General features: G+C 40.5%; 1 protein-coding gene across 1 annotated transcript; it reads right to left on the bottom strand.

Annotated features, from left to right (window-relative positions):
- Positions 1 to 5,030: 5,030 nt before the first annotated feature.
- LOC146330786 (sterile alpha motif domain-containing protein 9-like) lies at positions 5,031 to 16,602 on the bottom strand. The gene is made up of 4 exons (XM_084747008.1): positions 16,288 to 16,602; positions 12,437 to 12,574; positions 10,775 to 10,829; positions 5,031 to 10,667 (listed from the first exon to the last, which is right to left on the bottom strand). The coding sequence occupies exons 1-4, from the start codon at positions 16,395 to 16,397 to the stop codon at positions 5,862 to 5,864; spliced, it is 5,109 nt and encodes a 1,702-aa protein (XP_084603134.1). The 5' UTR covers positions 16,398 to 16,602; the 3' UTR covers positions 5,031 to 5,861.
- Between the last annotated feature and the right edge of the window lie 759 nt (positions 16,603 to 17,361).

Below are 17,361 nucleotides of genomic sequence, written 5' to 3'. Positions count from 1 at the left end.
CTGTGCATTTACTGCCAGTGGACAACTTCATTGTTAAACTTTAGCACAGCCACAGCGCTCTTTTTTTCCCCCTCCTCTCTTTTTCTCATCCACACCCACTATGCACTCGATACATTTTACACAACGACTGAAATAACCCAGTACCTAATAGTTCTAAATTCTTCTGACAAACAACACCTGCATTCAGTCCATTTGGTACCCAGATCTAAGAAAAGAAGACTGTTTATATGATTTTGCTCAGAGCCAATCACCACAAGCATTCATGAAGAAAATTAAGTTTTCTGTTGGTATCACTACAATTTTAACAGCACTGGTATTGGTACTGGTATTGTAATTCATACACAAACACAACACTGCAGTGCTTATGCATCACGTTGATGGAAAACTGCATATTGCACAGAAAGTTAGGTTGCTCGTTGGCTGCTGTAAACAACACAAAGCCAATATAGACAGATGCTTCAGTGTGTCGTGAATGCCGTTGTCATGCAAGCATGATGTTGATGCAACAGCTGGATGAGAGGTGAGATGCCCAATTATACCTCTAGAACAGATGTGATCAAAGCTGCATTTCATTCCTTCACTGCGATTCTCTACTCGCACAGTGTGATGAATATATCCATTTTACAAACTGCTTGTGTGTTTACTTTTTTTACTGAATTAATCTGTGCAAATCATTATAACCAGACACAGGTAGGCATCCATAGTCAATACGTGGAACATTTGCGTCTCTACCTTCACCTCCTTAAAGGTGTCTCCCGCCTTTATCTCTCTCTTTTGCTGTTGTACCACGTAGGAGAGGCAAACAACGTGGTTGTAGAAATGTCTGTGTTTTAGCCTCACTGTCAATACATTTATCAGTCCCTTCAGTGTTTCACGGGCAGTTCTAGGTAACCTTACCACAAAGGCTCATAAACACAAAATTTCAAACAAAATCTGCTTTATTTGCAGATAAAGAAATGCAACTCGGGCAACAAGTACTAAGTTAAAAAATAAAAGTGCACAGAGTGTTGATACATGTCAATAACATGACAGACTTTGTGTTCTTTTCACTACCTGTGAAAAAAAAATTAACAGCAAAAAGTGGGTTTATCGAGGCGTACATGTATGTTGTTTGTACGGGGGACTGCTGTGATTGGTAGAACTGGCCAGGAGCAACAATGGTTTGTATAATTTGTGTAAAAGTTGCGACAAAGTCGCACAGTATTCACAGGGATTGAATTTGTGCAAATTGTTGCAATGACAATATAATGCAAATACCTGGAGAGACTGATTTGTAAGTTTATTCACTAGCTTAAACTTAATATTTTGTAATATTCTGTAATATTTTAACATATTTCTTTTTCATTTAATTTGTGTAGGGGCTCAAGTTATATGATCAGGATTGATTTGTTATTTACTTCTTCCTGTTAGCTATGTTTTTTGTGTTTTGATGTACTGAATTGAATGTGACATTTTGCTGTACTCCATGGGAGACGGGCTCAAGTTATATGCTCACGATTGATTAAAAGATTTTGCTACCTCTTCCTATCAGAATAAATGGAGATTGCCTCCAAACATATCCTGGTCTGTGCCTCTTCATCAAAACACAACGGACACTACACTGGACAGCAGAGGTTACAGTAGCACTGACGTTATCTAGAATATCACAGCTTAGCTCACATTAAGTCACTATGGCTCTTTCTTTACACTTGTTGCTGTTAGAGCAGACAAACATGAAAGTGAGTAGCATAGCATGAGTTGTTCAGTGACCAAACACAAAATTACCTAGAGCCTAAATATAGTATATAATAAAATGTTACGAAAAAGCCACCAAGATTAATTTGTCAGTGTTCATGCACTGTCTGTGTCCATTACCTTCGCCTCCTTCATCACTCAGTACATAGCACCAACGTTAACCTAATTTTCACAGCCAGCATTCATTTTGTCCATATTTGTGCACATTTTCTGAAAAGACACAGATACAGGCAGAACAGAGCAGCACCACCTGTAATCGTGGTGGCAGCGTAAAGTGACTGCAGGACACAGTGAAGAAGTTAACACATTATGATGCATTTAATGGCCATATGGATCACCACTGTCTACAACACTGCCTCTGATTTTGCCTTTCTCAAGAGGTACATTATTACGACCTCCACCACTGTCACCTGTCACAGTTCTGCATGCCCAGTTTCCCATGCTCATTTCCCCAGCTCGGGCAGCATGGTGGTGCAGTGGGTAGCACTGCTGCCTCACAGCAACAAGGTCCTGACTTCGAATCCCCCAGCTGGCTGCGGCAGAAGTTTACATGTTCTCCCCGTGTCTGTGTGGGTTCTCTCCGGGTTCTCTGGCTTCCTCCCACATTCCAAAGACATGCATGCTAGGTTACTTCGTGACTCTAAATTGCTGTGGTTGTGAACTGGTGACTTGTCCACCTCTCATCCTATGTCAGCTGGGATAGGCTCCAGCCCGCCGTGACCCTTCGGGAATAAGAGGTTACAGAAAATGGATGGATGGATTTCCCCAGTTCTCCAGAACTTTTCCATTCACCCCACCTCTGCTCAACTCTGCCTGCCAGCCACTCCCACCTCGTCACTCCACTCACCTGTGCACAAAGCTGCAACTCCTCAGTAATCAGGCCAGTATATAAGCTTCTGCAGCTCAGTCACACATGGCCAGACTGTTCCTCAGCACTGTTTCAACGTTGCCAACTCTGCCTGTGTCTGATTCACCTGCCACATCTGTACCCTGGAAAATCAGCACAGCATTCTGTCTTTGACCATAAGTACTGATGGGCAAGTGAAGCCTCATGAAGCTGTGAGGCCTTCCTTCTAATTGTGCCGGAAAAAAAGCTTCAATGCTTCAGTCTAACTAAGAACAGTGACATCTAGTGGCCAACTGAAGCCATAGCAACCTCTCAAGAGCGCAACTGAAGCACTGACACTGTTTCAATCCCATGTCAGCAATAAAAGTTAAGAAAAAAGTGTGGTCATTTTAATCTGCTGCTGTTTTTGTTCAAAAGTCTATACAAGCAACAAGACCAGAGATCCCTCCTGCTACAGCTTTGCAACTGATTATGGTGTTTGGATGAACACAGAAACATCTTGATTTTTGTTTAGTGTTTTAGTCCTGTGTTTTTTAAAGAAAACCTTTAAAGGTAATGTTTTATCAGACATTTGGGGACTTCTATTGTCCATCAGGAATGCTTATTCACAGAAGCAAGGTGACAAAGGCTTTGTTCTTCACAGGTTTCACAGTCTGCTCCTCTTCTGACTCACCAGCTCCCCAGCTTTAGAAAATATTCTTTTACATGGAACAGATGATACTGGAATGCACAAATACTCGCAGGCAAGTTTCCATCATGTAGGATTTAATGTTCTGCTTGCTGCCCAGTATTTCAGGGGGGGCCTCTGGTCTTGCCAAGTGTTGCTCTCTCAAATACCCATGAGACAGAAAGAAAGGCTATGCATGACTGAATAAAACAACTTAAGTTTCAGCAGCACTCATTGGTTTGCTACCTCTGGATCTCCACCATGGCACTGGCAGATGCACTGCTGGTGCAGTGTTGAGATTCTATGTGGCTGTCCAGCAAAGACCACAAGTTGTAGTGCTCTTTGCTAGAAGATGTTGCTGCATGCTCTGGAAGCACATCTTCAGTCAGGTCATGTTCAATAAGGCTGGAAAACTCCCATATCAGCCTTTCAGCAGCAGCCTGCGCATTACTAGCATTACAAAATCCAACCTCTTTGAAGCATGACCACAGACAGGAAGGTGACCTTTTCCAAGCCACTGAATTTCTTATTCAGATTGTTTTTCAAGTGTTTGGGAAGTGTAGCACCAATACTAGCAGCCATTTTGCATTCAGCAGCAATAACATGTCTTAAAATTTTGGTTATTGGAATAGCCTTAGACCCCGACACTCTCCTCTCCTCGGAGAGCTCAACAGTTGCCTGATGGAATGGCCTTAAAATTGCTAGGCACTGATTGATGTCTTCATATTCCTCAGCACTGAAAGGAACTATGTCAGTACTTACAGATGCCAGGGCTGCCCCCAATGGTTCTCTCTGCTCAAAAAGCCTTTGAAACATAGTTAAGGTGCTATTCCATCTGGTATCCACCTCTTGAACCAGCTTCATTTGTGGCATGCTCACATTTACTTGAGTAGCACACAACTTTTATTTTGCTCTTGTGCTTGACTTGAAGTGTCCTACTATTTTCCTGGCCCTGCTGCACATATTTTCCAGCTCAGTAGTTTGGGAAAGTGATTTTTTCACAACAAGATTAAGCATGTGGGCAAAGCAATAAATGTTTCTGATGTTTAGCTGATTTACACTTGGCAGTATATTGTGGGCCCCATCAGTAACCATGCCACTGACCTTTTCAATTATTCCCCACTCAGCTATTAAATTTGCAGTAACTTCTGCAATGTGGGCTGCTGAGTGGGTCAGAGGAAAATACTGTACCCTTAAAAGTACAGTAGCCAGATCTAGGCTGTCTGACATATAATGACATGTTAAACCAAGGTATGCATCCATGTTTATGGATGTCCACATGTCTGCTGTCAAGCTCACAGCTTTACATTTGAAAACTGGTCACCATTCACCTCCATTATTTGGGAGATTCTGCAGTGCTGTTTTCCTGTGAAACTCCAGCAGTGTTTTGTGGACTAAAAAACTAAACCTGACCTTCAATCAGCATGAGGGTGAGTAGATAATGACTGAATTTTCTTTTTTAGGTGAACTATCCCTTTAATGTAACTCTTTGTACTTCGGCATGGTGAAACGCAACAGCACCTAATGTGAAAACAGCCTGAGATTAGGACATATTCACATGCTGGTAACTTTGGTAACACAAAATCAGTGAACAAGACCTGTTTTCATTGTCTTAATATTGAACAAAATATAAACTTTATTGTTGGAATATTTTAATAATCTTCATCAGATCAGAATGCCTCAATATTAAAATGTTTCTTGAACAGTGTCTAAATGGTGGACTATGTATCTGTAACTGTAATGTAAGATTACTTACTTAACCTCTGCTTCATCTGCCTACAACTAGTGAGCCAATGACTACAGCCTAATTGAAGTTTGTATAATAGAAATTTGAGATGAATATTCTATCATGGCAAAGGATCTTCTGAAAAACCCATTCAATTTGTCATCAGTAATTTCAATTTTTATTATGTAAAGGTTTTGACAAAAAGATCTCCTGTGTTTAACAACATCATCTTGACTTCAGATACAATTAGGAATTTGATGGCAATATTACAGAATTCCAGTTTTATCAGTGTTCAACAATAAGAATAAAAATTCCAACAATCTTTAAAGTCTGTTAAAATTAACATGAAACATGATATAGTTGATTAAAAAAAAAACAACAACAAAACACAAACACCATAAATTTAGACCTCAGACTCACTTAAAATAATCAATTGTGCATACATGGTTGGGTTCTCCAATTACTGACATCTGTTTGAGGAAATGCATAATCTATATACAGATTCTGAATGTCTAAAAGTGCAAATATCTCAGTTGCAAATGTAATGTATCAAAAAGTGAAAATATCTTATAAAATTACAGTGTATGTAGTTAGTTCCATTAAAAAAATCAAACACCAAGTACAGTATATGATATAATACCAAGGCAATACATCCCAAGAATGCACCTTTTTAATGACATTTGGTCCAGGAGATTATTATTGTGGGTGTTTAATCTACAAGATCCAGTGTTTTTCTCTGAGTGTGTTCAGTCTGTAGTGTAAAATGAACTTGTTACACAGTTTTATCATTTCCTAGGCCTTTGGAAGGTTGCTTTCACTGTAAGTCCCCCCTCTTTGTGTAAATGTGGGCAGGTACCCTATGATTCGCATTTGCAGGCTAAATATCCTCATTGCTCATTTTCATACTTGATATTATAAGCCACAGGCCCTTCCATGGTGAATCCCAGGTAGAAGGACACTTCCTCCCGGCTGCATCCGCTTCGAATATCACCCAGGTAAACTGGACGCACTGGTATTTTTAGGTTGCCACCATAGTTAACAAAAATGTCGCCATTTTCTGACTTTCCTTTAATCCTTAACATCTTCCTCTGGATCTCTGGCTCGTTCCATGCCGCACCACTCTGCCATAGCTGGTGCAGGTGTGACTGACTGGCTTGCTCTCTTGACACGTTGATCAAAATTTGATCAAGCTTCACCTTGGAAACTATTCGTTTGAGTCCATTGGAATTCCCAAGGAAGAAATGAGTAATAGCACTCCTTGCTGGAAACATGTGAACGAAGCGCCGATGAAAGGACTTCCTGGCCGCTGTGATGTATGTGCTGATATTTTTGTATGTTGCTGAGCTTTCATGCTTTCGGTCTTGTGTAGGCCACATTAGTAACATGGCAAGGTAGTACAGCTCTGACTGATTTGAATGAGTACCTTCCTTTTGCAGTGCCTCATTGAGAAGAAAGACCAACTCCTCATATTTTTTCAATAGTTTGTGAGAGGGCTTGAGGCTGTGAAGAACAATGTTCGCCAAGATTAAGCTGACTGTATCTGACACATATCTGTGGGGGGAGTTGTCAAAAATGAATTGCCATTTTTGGAGAATGTGCTCCATTTCCTTCACACCTTTGTCATTCAAGCACTGCAGAAGCCCAGCAAAGGAGTCTGCTTGTTTCATTTCAAGATAGTGCCTCTGATCCATTATCTCCTGGCTGACACTGAGATTGGGGTTTCTGGCTTTTTCAGATGCCTTTTCCTCTTCTGAAATGCTGAATATTTGGATGTACTTTTTGAAGTACTCCGAAACCTTTCGTTTGTTTCTTTCATCAACTACTTCTCTTTCCTTTGACCTCGGTTTTAGATATGTGAAGTAGTTCTCAAAGAAACTGAAGATTTCCTTGAGCCTTGGCTTGAAAGAGGTCACAAATCTCTCATGGTTTGCCAGGACAGAAACAAACTCCTTAATGGTTGCGTTGCTCGAGTCACATAAGTTGGTCACTGGTCCACCTTTGAGGAATTGTAGCATTTTGTCCCTCTTATGTCTGTCACTGACAGTGAAAACAGGAAGCTCTTTAATGACATCAAGGATGGTCATTATGACTTCTGTCTCGCCAGCATAGCCTGAGGTATTGTAAGACTTATGCCTTTTTTTGTTCCGCACATCATATGCATCAAAGGACTCATCCGTCTTGGCTAGCTCCTGTGATTCCTGGAATGCATTTACAGCATTGAATGCCAATTGTAGGCATTTGTCAAGCGTTTCTGGAGTGAGATCCTTAGAATCTTCGATTTCTTTTTTGAGGTGAGTCTTGTACACTTGTCCAACTGTGTCCGCCATGTAGGAATTAGATTTTTTCGCCTGTGCATCCAATGCCCACTTGAGAGCAGATTTAAAATCTTTCTCTTTCAAGCAGAAATGTCTTGCCAGTGCTTGTGGCAGCGTTGCACTTCTCTCAAATCTCAGTGTAGCTTTTTCTAAGACTTCTTTGATTTTGTCAGATCCTTCCTCTGCTTGAATGTCTTCAATCAGTGGAGAAAACAATGTGTCTTTGTCATCTCCTTGTTCTTTTCGGTGACGTGTGACAAGCATGCTATGAATGTTTTGGACCAAGAAATCCTTTCCCATGCATGATTTGTAGAGTTTGTCACAGTGCAGAAGGTCAGTAATTATCTCAACCAGAGAAAGTTTGTGTTTCTGAGTGAGGACTTTAAGACACTTACTAGCAATCATTTGGTGTAAGAATCGTACTGCTTGATAGGTGCCATGCTCTTCGACAGTGAAAGTGATCATCAGTGTGGAATAGGGATTCATTTTATCATCCAGAGTTTCTTGTTTCCACAGAGCATTTCTTATCCCCACTAACTCTTCACACAAAGCGAGTGACATGTAGGATCCATTGACGTAGGTGTTCAGCAAAGCTAGGAAGGAGAAAAGCCTTCCCTGCTGGGTGGTGGTGTCAAGATCTTTTACAATGTTGCCCACCAGATTTGTGATGTAACTCTCACTGAAATTATTTGCCATGATCATGAAGGCATAGAAAGTATCTGGCTTTTCATGGTGATCCTTGAGTTGTTCAACTTTCTCAGAAAACAAACTCTGCTCTTTGACTGACAACTTGTTGGTGATGAACACATTTGCAATGCGGCTATTTCTGCTGCTTTCAATGGGAAAGCTGGTTCTCTCGCAGTTCAGTATGATGACCATGAGATCTCGCCTCCTAACACTGGGGGCATTCATGATGCAATGCTTCAGGCCCTCCACGTCATCCCAGTTGTCCACCAAGAGGAGTACAGGTGTGTAGCCTGACTGCTCCTGTTTTCCATATGTCAGCAGGTTCATGACTTGAGCTGCGATTTCATCATTTGTTGCAGTGCAGTTTTTAACAACAGCACATCTGAATTTTCTTCTTAGGTTCCAAAGAACATGCATTGCTAGAGTTGTTCCTCCACATCCCGGGTGGTGGAAAAGATTGATTATGACACATGGAAATGTGTAGCCTTCTGTAGGAGTGATCAGGTCATATAGCTCATTGTATTTGTCTCGTTTGATGAACGTCAGGCTGCCGTCCATCTCAGAAAGGAAAAAGTTCCACCATGAAACTTGTCCTCCTCTGTAAAAGTCCTCCTCTGTTTTCTTCTTGAACTCCTGAAAAGAATCATCGGTTTCGATTTCTGTGTTCTCACATTCATTTTCACACAAGATGTCCAAAACAGCCATCAGCTCTTCATCCTTTTTTTCCAACAGGACTGAGCTTGAGCCGGTGGATGGCAAGAACCTCCTTGAAGATTGTGTTTGAGGTTCTTTGAGCTTTTTGATGGTGCTGGATATTTCATTCAGACTCAGTTCATAGATGCATTTACTGGTGATGTCCTCCTTACAGCGACACTCTATCAGCTTCTTCCAGTGATCGAATACAACAGAGTCTTTGCATATGCACAACATATTGTCGACCCCTTCCAGTGTGCGATAGATTGCACAGAAGACCTCCAATATGGGACTTGAGATGTCAGTTACTTCTGAGTGAAGAATGAATACCACTAGGAGTCTATCTTTGGAAAGGAAATCTGGGTTGCAGAGGAATGAAATCATGTTGTTGATATCACCAGAGCGTTTTTTAAGCCATTCACTGGGTTTTAGTGGCTTGTCTGATTCACTTTCTTCATTCACTCGCCCATTGCAGAAAACCCAACTGGTTTGCTTGAATAAGTTCAGCTTGTGAATGATTGCAGTTATGCTGTCCTGAGTGGTGTACATGCGTGGGTAGTGCAAATTTGCTATGTGATCTTTTCTGTAGAAACTGCATGTTCCATTCACATCAGACTCTGGGTCAAAGTCAAGCATCGCAAACAACTTCATCTCTTTCAGAAAATCCAAGTGATCCAGCTGACTTGAATGACATTTGTCAGTAACTGCGATGACTTGAAGGGAATTTTCGAATGCATCTCTTCCACGAGTTATCAGCTGTTTTAGCCTTTGGCCCTGGTTGCCTTGGGAGGGATGTTTTTCATCCTTTTCCTCGGCTGTCTTTCGTGTTGAGGCCCAGCACTTGACTTTATCAGTCAAACTTTTGATCTTCTCCTGTACTATCCGAGGATTAGGGTTTGCTAAAATGTTGATTGACCTCGGGCCATCTCGGACAAAGAGACATTCAGTTTTGCATTGTTGCTGTTTTTCTGTCGATGCAATACTTAACAGAGTATAGAAAACATTCTCTTGCGTTCCTGAATATGCTGGAACTACATCGACCTCAATCACCCATTTGTCTGAAGTTGTTCCATCTTCATTGTGAACTTGTACAAAATTAGGAGGCCTGATGCACATTCTGGCAGCATTTACGTGCTGTTCTTCAAAATATTCACTCAGACATGATTCAAATGCATCATTAAACTTAATGAAAGAGGTAATGTAGTGCCCAACTACCTCACCATGTCCCTGTCCTGTCCTGCTCACTCCAAAATGAATAGTACCATTGGTTCGTGAGTTCATGCAGCTTGCAGCAAAACTAAATACTTCCTTTGTGAATTCATAAAGGATCTCTCTTTCACTGGTTTCATTTGCACTGGGTAGAAGCTGGTACTCATGGACAGGGTCCAGAAGATCAGTAGGACCAGCAAAAGGAGGAAGAATTCCATTTTGTGTATAGAAAATGGAGGAGTTGCTTTTGTCAAAAGGCCGGATCTGGCATATTGGTCTCTTTAGTTGTAGAAAAGTTGTATTGTCAGTCATTTCTGTATGCAATTGTGTGTCATTTGATGGCTTCTGATCTATTACTGATCTTATTTTGTTTCTTGCTGCCTGCAGAATGAGCAATGAGGGGCTTAGACTTTGAATTCCTGAATCTGATGACACAGTTTCAATTTCCACAGATTCATCAATATTTCCTGATACAACTTGCCTCTCTGCACTTTTCCATACTTCACCTTCTCTTGGCTCATAATGACTCTTTGGTAGTGTCACACTTGTCTCTGAATGACTTCTGAACTTCTCAACCTGTCGTATGATTTGTATTGCTGGTGCTGGCGGAACACCTAGGTCTAACAAATCTTGTTTCTCATAGCAGACCAAGCAAGCTCCTGACAGCTCCTGGTCATAGAGAGTCTGTGCAATTTTCTGTGGTACTCGAAGTCTAATGATCAGCCAGTCTCTCACATCTTCTTTGGTCCAGTCCTCAATCAGTGGTGGCAGTGTGAGGGCATGTTGTCCCTGTACATCAAGAGGTTGAAATAAGAGGAAAATTAATGATGGATTTTTGGCAGAAATCTATTTCCAAACAGAAACTATTATAAGTAAGATAAAATAGCAGAACATACCATTTTTGCTAATGTTCCACCAACAGAGATTTGTGTTGCAACTGGTATCACATTCCTGTCAACAAAAGACAAGAAATACACTTTTACAAAAACTATAGCTATAGCTATAGCTATAGCTAATACTTATAGCTAAATACACCGTGTGTGATTTTTTTTTTTAATTCTAAGATTGTAAACTGACTTTAATTTAACCTGTGATAGCAAATATAACAAGAAGAGGTCACTCAGTAGAGTACAGATCTCCGCTAGTTAACCACAAAGATTATTTGAATGTACTGTAACCCCTTTGTTATGACCAATATTTTGATTATTAATGGTAAAATGGTAATTTATTTCCATATTTTTTCTGCAGAATCTGTATTGATTACAATTACATGTATTTTGTAATTTAATTACATGTAACTAGGTGCAAGTAGTTACTCTCCACCATTGCTATCAGAAATTTGTGCAAAAGCTTGTCATAATAAGTGCATGAGTTTTTGAGTTATGGCCAAAACCATGTTTTGTTAGGTCACAGTAACCTTGACTTTTGACCACCAAATCTAAGCAGTTCATTCTTGAGTCCAAAAGGTCATTTGTACTTACACACGTGTTTGCATGATCCTCTCCAGGCTTAGGCTTGGCAAAGACAATACATGGGCATTGTGTCCACATTGTGTCTACTTCAGAGTAAGATTTGGTTCAACTGTTTTATAACCAATCGGTGTGCATGCATGTATGTATAATCAGAAGAAGACCCATCGCTTTCATCAGTGGTTAAACTTTTTGAAACTTTCAGAGCTGAAACTCCCTGCTGGGCACTTTGCAGTTTACTAAGGACTCTTCTGAATCATGACTCACTGTGGTTGAAACCTCACTACAAGATTTTGGCAACAGGATTACTGTACTGAAGTGTGAGACACTTGAGAAATGCAACACGTTGCTAATGGCTATAATGGAAGGTCTGGAGTCGAGGCGCAAACACCAGAATCTGCTGGTATGCCAGAGAACTTCGAAGGGCCTTGACAATCCATGATTGTTAAGGTGCACCTCTGTGTTGTTGTCAAACTGACACCACTATGACAGCTCTAGAAACTACAGAGGCTCGGATATCCCTTCTGTTTGCTAAGCATAGGCTGTATGAATACACTATTGCACAAACTGAAAGGCCAAATTTCTAGTGATCTCCCTTGATGCAGAGAAAGCAAATTTTATTTAAAGGATATCACATCTATATGGTGCCCCTTGTGCCTTAGTTAATATGAATGGCCTGAAGCCTTGTGTGTTCAAGGTGGGGCAAGGCACAAGACAAGGGTGTCTAGCCTTGCCCCTTTTGATTTCTGTTGTGATAGAGGCCATTAGAAATTATCCATTAGTGACAGGCATAGAGATGGGTCCTGTGCAGCATAAAAGTCTTGCTCAGGGACTTGGACTCTTTTTACCTGTCTTTTAACATCTGCTTTTAACTTGTGTTTTAAATAAATTATTTTATTGTTCACATTGAAGGTTGTAGTCTGGTTTCTGATTTGGGTCAGTAATATTTTAAAGTCACACTCTTTACCCATGACATTACCTTTCTCAGATATTTGAAAATATGCAGGTATGCAGCTTTACATTATGTAAAAAAATATGTGGACATGATATTGTGTCCTATCCCAGTTAAGGAAGGGCAAATTGTCTTACCTCTCATCTGTATTCTCAGCACAAAAATCTGGTGGCAGGCTCCTCGATCTGTCACTCTTCAGAGACATCAAGGTTGGTGATCGTGGTCTCCCCTCAAAGTCTTCATCTATCCTGTCTGTCTTCGGGCATGGAGGGCTCCTAGAATTGATATAAATAATGAAAGGTGAGAGCTGTAAAATGCTTATGAGGTCATTTCACAGAAAGTAAAGTCAAGTCAATTCATAGCCCAACTTTGCCTGAGGCATATTACTCCCTTCATCCTATCCTCTAAGGAAAAATGCTACAAAAACCCAATTGAATGGAAAAAAAACAAATGTTAGAAATCTCAGTATTCAGGTGGTTTACTTGCCAGGTTTGGCTCCTGGGCTGAAATAAAGTGAAGTCAAGTAAAGTTATACCTTCATGAATGAATGAACTAGTTCATTTTTATTCCTTAATTAAAATGTAATTTTAAATATATTGACTCCTGCATCCCCGGTTGGAGGAGGTTATAACTCAGAAATTCAAACAGGCGCTGCATGCCTACACCACGGTTCTGATCCATCCTCCGCACGGCTGCAATTCCCACCAGTAGCGTTTCAGAAGCATTTCAGCAGTGGAGCGTTTTGCCCGCCTGATTATGTTTACTTGCTCAGATTTTGTTGATTATGTCCTCTTTCCTTGCTGTTTGTGCTTCTGCCCTTGATAAGCAGGCTACGTGGTTAAATAATTTCTTTTCTGTCTGTCTTTATGATTGTGAGTCTGCGCGGGGTCTTTTATTTTGAAAATTAACTGGATTCTCCCGGCCTTGTCTGTCGGCTTCCTGCCTGTTAAATCTGCTCTGTGCTAACTGACGTGGCATCCGTCAAAAATAGGCTCAGCTCGTTTTTGAAGCAGAGTGGAGCGGAGAGCCGCTTCTGGGATGGAATCACAAGCATTGTGTAGAATGGCCGCGGACCACGCGGTTGTAATGCAGTACAGCCATGCCTGGTGGAAACTGCGGGTAATGATGTCAGTGGTAGCTGGTGAATTTTTCTTCACATCTTGAGGTATCACACCAGCCTAGTTTAATATGCAAAAAGGCCTTTATTTATATTTGCATTATACATTTAGAACATGTCAACCTAATGGAACTTGCTAGTTAAGTTACTTCAAGGTCAGGTGTGTTGCTCACTTTTCTGTGCAAAACTGCATTATTTAAAAGTACATTGTGACACAGGCCACAGGCCTTGGGTGAGTTCCTGTTCCTGCCTCTGCTTTCTCTTGCAGGTTCCCTCCCTGGCTGCTTGCCCCTCCCTCCTCGTTGGGGCATGGCCTTTAAAAGCTTTCAGTCACCCACTGGTTTTGTTTGGTTTGATTTTGTTTAGCTTAGCCTTGGTTTCCTTTTACACATAGCTTATGTTAGCACACACATTCACAGCACCCAACACCTTCATTACACCACCGATTCTTCTACTTAGTCATTGGGTTCTTTATGTTGCGTTATTTTCAATAAATTAATTATTTGTTTAAAAGCTGTTACTGTGTGGACCTCCCTTCTTTGTTATGCTCTCCAACGAGCTGGGCATAACAAGTGGGGGCTCGTCCAGTTGTTGAACCTGAAAATGTTCACATGTTGGTTGAATTTTGTATTGTGAGGCCCACAGTAACAGCTTTCTTTATGAGTATGTTAAGCAGGTAGGGTTTTAGAGATTTAGTTCTCTATTGTCTTTAGCTGCATGTTAGCAGTGCATCCACATGGACGGTGAGTTTGGAGGTATGCAGTACACAACTTTGGGGATGATTGTAGCAGGGTAGCTGTGCTATTTGTGCTGTCTGGCTGGAGCATTCATTGTGTCCCCCAGATAGGCGGTAGCAGCAGTCATCTCACAAGGAGAGGTTGCTGAATTTTTTGTTTTCAGGGCTGTTTGTTGTTTTTGTGTGTTGTCCGTGCGGTTAGTAGCAGTTGTCTCGGGGGCGCCCTGGAGTATTGGCTGGGACAAGTTGTCTACCCCAATACAGATGGTTTGAAGGTGCATAAATACCCACCCCCAGTACACACATTAAGACTAAGGTTGAGATTGGCCAGCTCTGGGTTAGGTAGTTAGGAGGGGGTGCTCCAGAATCACTCAATCTCCCTGTGGTTGTGTATTGGGTGGCTCAGAATGCCTTATTTTGTTCTTTTGGGTGTGCTGGCTTTGTAGTCAGTGTGATTGAGTTAAACATGGAGACTGAGCACAGTAATACTTTGGTCTCTAAGTTTCTAAAACGGCCTTCTCGGAGTACTTTAACTCAGTATACAAAGGCAGATTTAATTGATTTGGCAGTTCATTTGCGGTGGTCTAAACCGGACAAAGTGCCAAAAAAGGCTGAGCTGAGAGGGATTGTTGAGGGGCTAGCTGTGTCTGCCAGGCTTTTGGAGGTTTTTCAGGCTCCAACAGCTCCAGGTCCAGTTGGTTCAGAGCTTTTTGGTGGTACTTTGTCATTTGAACATTATTTGCAGCTAGAGAGGGACAAATAAAAATTGGAGAAGTTGTAGCTTGAGTTGGAGAGGGAGAGAATGAAGGCTGAGGTAGCATTGGAAAGGGAGAGAGCTAAGGTAGAGCAGTTATGATTGGAGCTGCTAAAGGAAGGTGAGACCCGCAAGTCGTGGTTAGCCAGTGGTAGATGTGAATCTAATGGTTTTGATGTTGCTGAAAGTTTGGATCTTTTTCATCAAATTTAGGCAAAACACGCAAACACATTTTTTGCATTGTTTGAGCATGTTTCTCAGGTTAGAGGGTGGCCAGATAGTCATAAAACCATGCTATTTCAGTGTATTTTCACAGGCAAGACCAGAGAGCTTTTCTGCTCTTGGTTCTGTTGAAAGTGGTAATTATGTCAAAGTTAAAGCTGCAGTTCTGAAGGCATATGAACTTGTTCCGCGTGTAGTCAAGTAGTATACTTAAGTTGAATTTCTAATTACATCCATATTATATTACTTTTACTCAACTTTTTTACTCCACTACATTTGCCTGACAGGTACAGTTACTAGTTACTGACAGGCAGCATTTTACTGCGCAGTGGTTACTTTTACTTTTCATTCTGATAACAAATTGCTCCTTTATGTTTTGCAGATTTTGGATGCCTTTCTGGACTACAGTGGAGAAGACGGAGCCCAGGCCCTTCAGAGTGGTCTGTACAGACTAGCATGGACTGAGATCTCCACATATATATTTCCATGTAGGTCTTTGCATGTGCATAATATGTGGTGATCTCTTAATTGTGCCTTATCACCCTGTTAATCTAATTGTAAGAACCTTCTGTCTTGTTGTTTTATTTTATATTTTAGTTATTACACATATTTATTCCATTTATTAAGGCACAGAGAGGCTGCCTTTGCTTACTATGCCCCAAAACTGTGGAACAGTCTGCCAGAGAGTCTTAGGGGCTCTAAATCTGTTGAAATTTTCAAACAAAATCTCAAGACACATCTTTTTAACATTGCTTTTCTCTCTCTGCCTTATTGTTTAAATGTTTCAATTTTCTTTTCTCTTTCCCTCTTATGTTCAGCACTTTGCATGAATTGTGCTATATAAATAAAGTTATTATTATTGTTTTTGTTGTTGTTGTTGTTGTTGTTGTTGTTGTTGTTATTATTACTATTATTATTATTATTATTATTAGTAGTAGTAGTAGTAGTAGTAGTAGTAGTAGTAGTAGTATTATTTATCATTTTTTGGTAAGTGTGGATAATGTGTTCTGTGTTGAGGGTAACTTGGAAAAATATACTCTCAAACCATGTATATACTGTATATCTCTATCTCTCTGTATGTATGTATGTATGTATGTATGTATGTATGTATGTATGTATGTATGTATGTATGTATGTATGCATGCATGTATGGTCTTACCCCTCATCTGAATTTTCAGCACAAAAATGTGGTGGCGACTGCCTGGACATGTCACTCTTCAGAGACATGCTGGTTGGTGATGGAGGTCTCTTCTCATAGTTTTCCTCCATCTTGTCTGTCTTGGGACATGGAGGGGTCCTTGAAGTGATAAATATAATATAAGTTGAGAGCTGTAAAATGGTATTGTACTAAACTCATTTCACAGAATGTAAAGTCAAGTTAATTTTCTTTTTTAACCCAATTTATTGCCCAAATTTACTTCATGGGCTACATGACACCCTTTATCCCTAGACCCTCAATTTGTTAAACAGCAAACTCCCCAAATCCCCTTTAAAAAGATGTTTTTGTAAAATCTTATGAAATCAGAGCCTGTTTACATTTTTTCAGCCAAAGTTACAGTGAGTAGTACATTAGCTAATACATTAGAGGTGTCATTCATGTGTCAGTTCATGGAACTTATATATTGTTGGGGGTCCATGGCTCCATTGCCTCACCGAGCCACTGCAGAGGATTCATCATGTACAGATGACATATGGACAAAACACTTACGCACAAATATAGTCACATTTCTGAAGGGGATGGGCACATCCTATGCCAGCTTCCATTTATAAATCAAAATCAACGCAAAATGTGACGCATCTTTATGGACAGTTTTGCATTTTTGTTGTTGAGGCTGAGGTTCTGTTTTTAGTCCAATTTCATTGCAGAATCTCCTAAGCAATATATGTGAATGGTGACCAGTTTTCAAACATAAGGAAACAAAAAATAAATAAATAAGTAAAATGCCTCCATATTGCTCACCTGGTCTTCTAAGGTCCCGACATGCCATTTGCACACTGTCACACCACACACACACAATTAAGACAGTGTGAATGTGTATGTGAACATGAAAGCTAAGGACCTACACTGAAGATTCAGGCTAAAAACATGGTGTAAATAAGTTTTTTTTTTTATTATTCCACTTGGCATGTCAGGGCTTTAGGAGATTTGGATTACACCAGATGAGCAGTATGGAGGCATTATACGTTGTTGTTTTTTCTTCCATTTGAAAACTGGTCACCAATCACTTCCATT

This window comes from Lutjanus erythropterus, chromosome 3 (assembly GCF_056507025.1).
Source record: "Lutjanus erythropterus isolate fLutEry1 chromosome 3, fLutEry1.hap2, whole genome shotgun sequence".
Lineage (NCBI taxonomy): Eukaryota > Metazoa > Chordata > Actinopteri > Lutjaniformes > Lutjanidae > Lutjanus > Lutjanus erythropterus.
The sequence above is the reverse complement of the archived record's forward strand: the minus strand, read 5'-3'. Positions and strand labels throughout refer to the sequence as shown.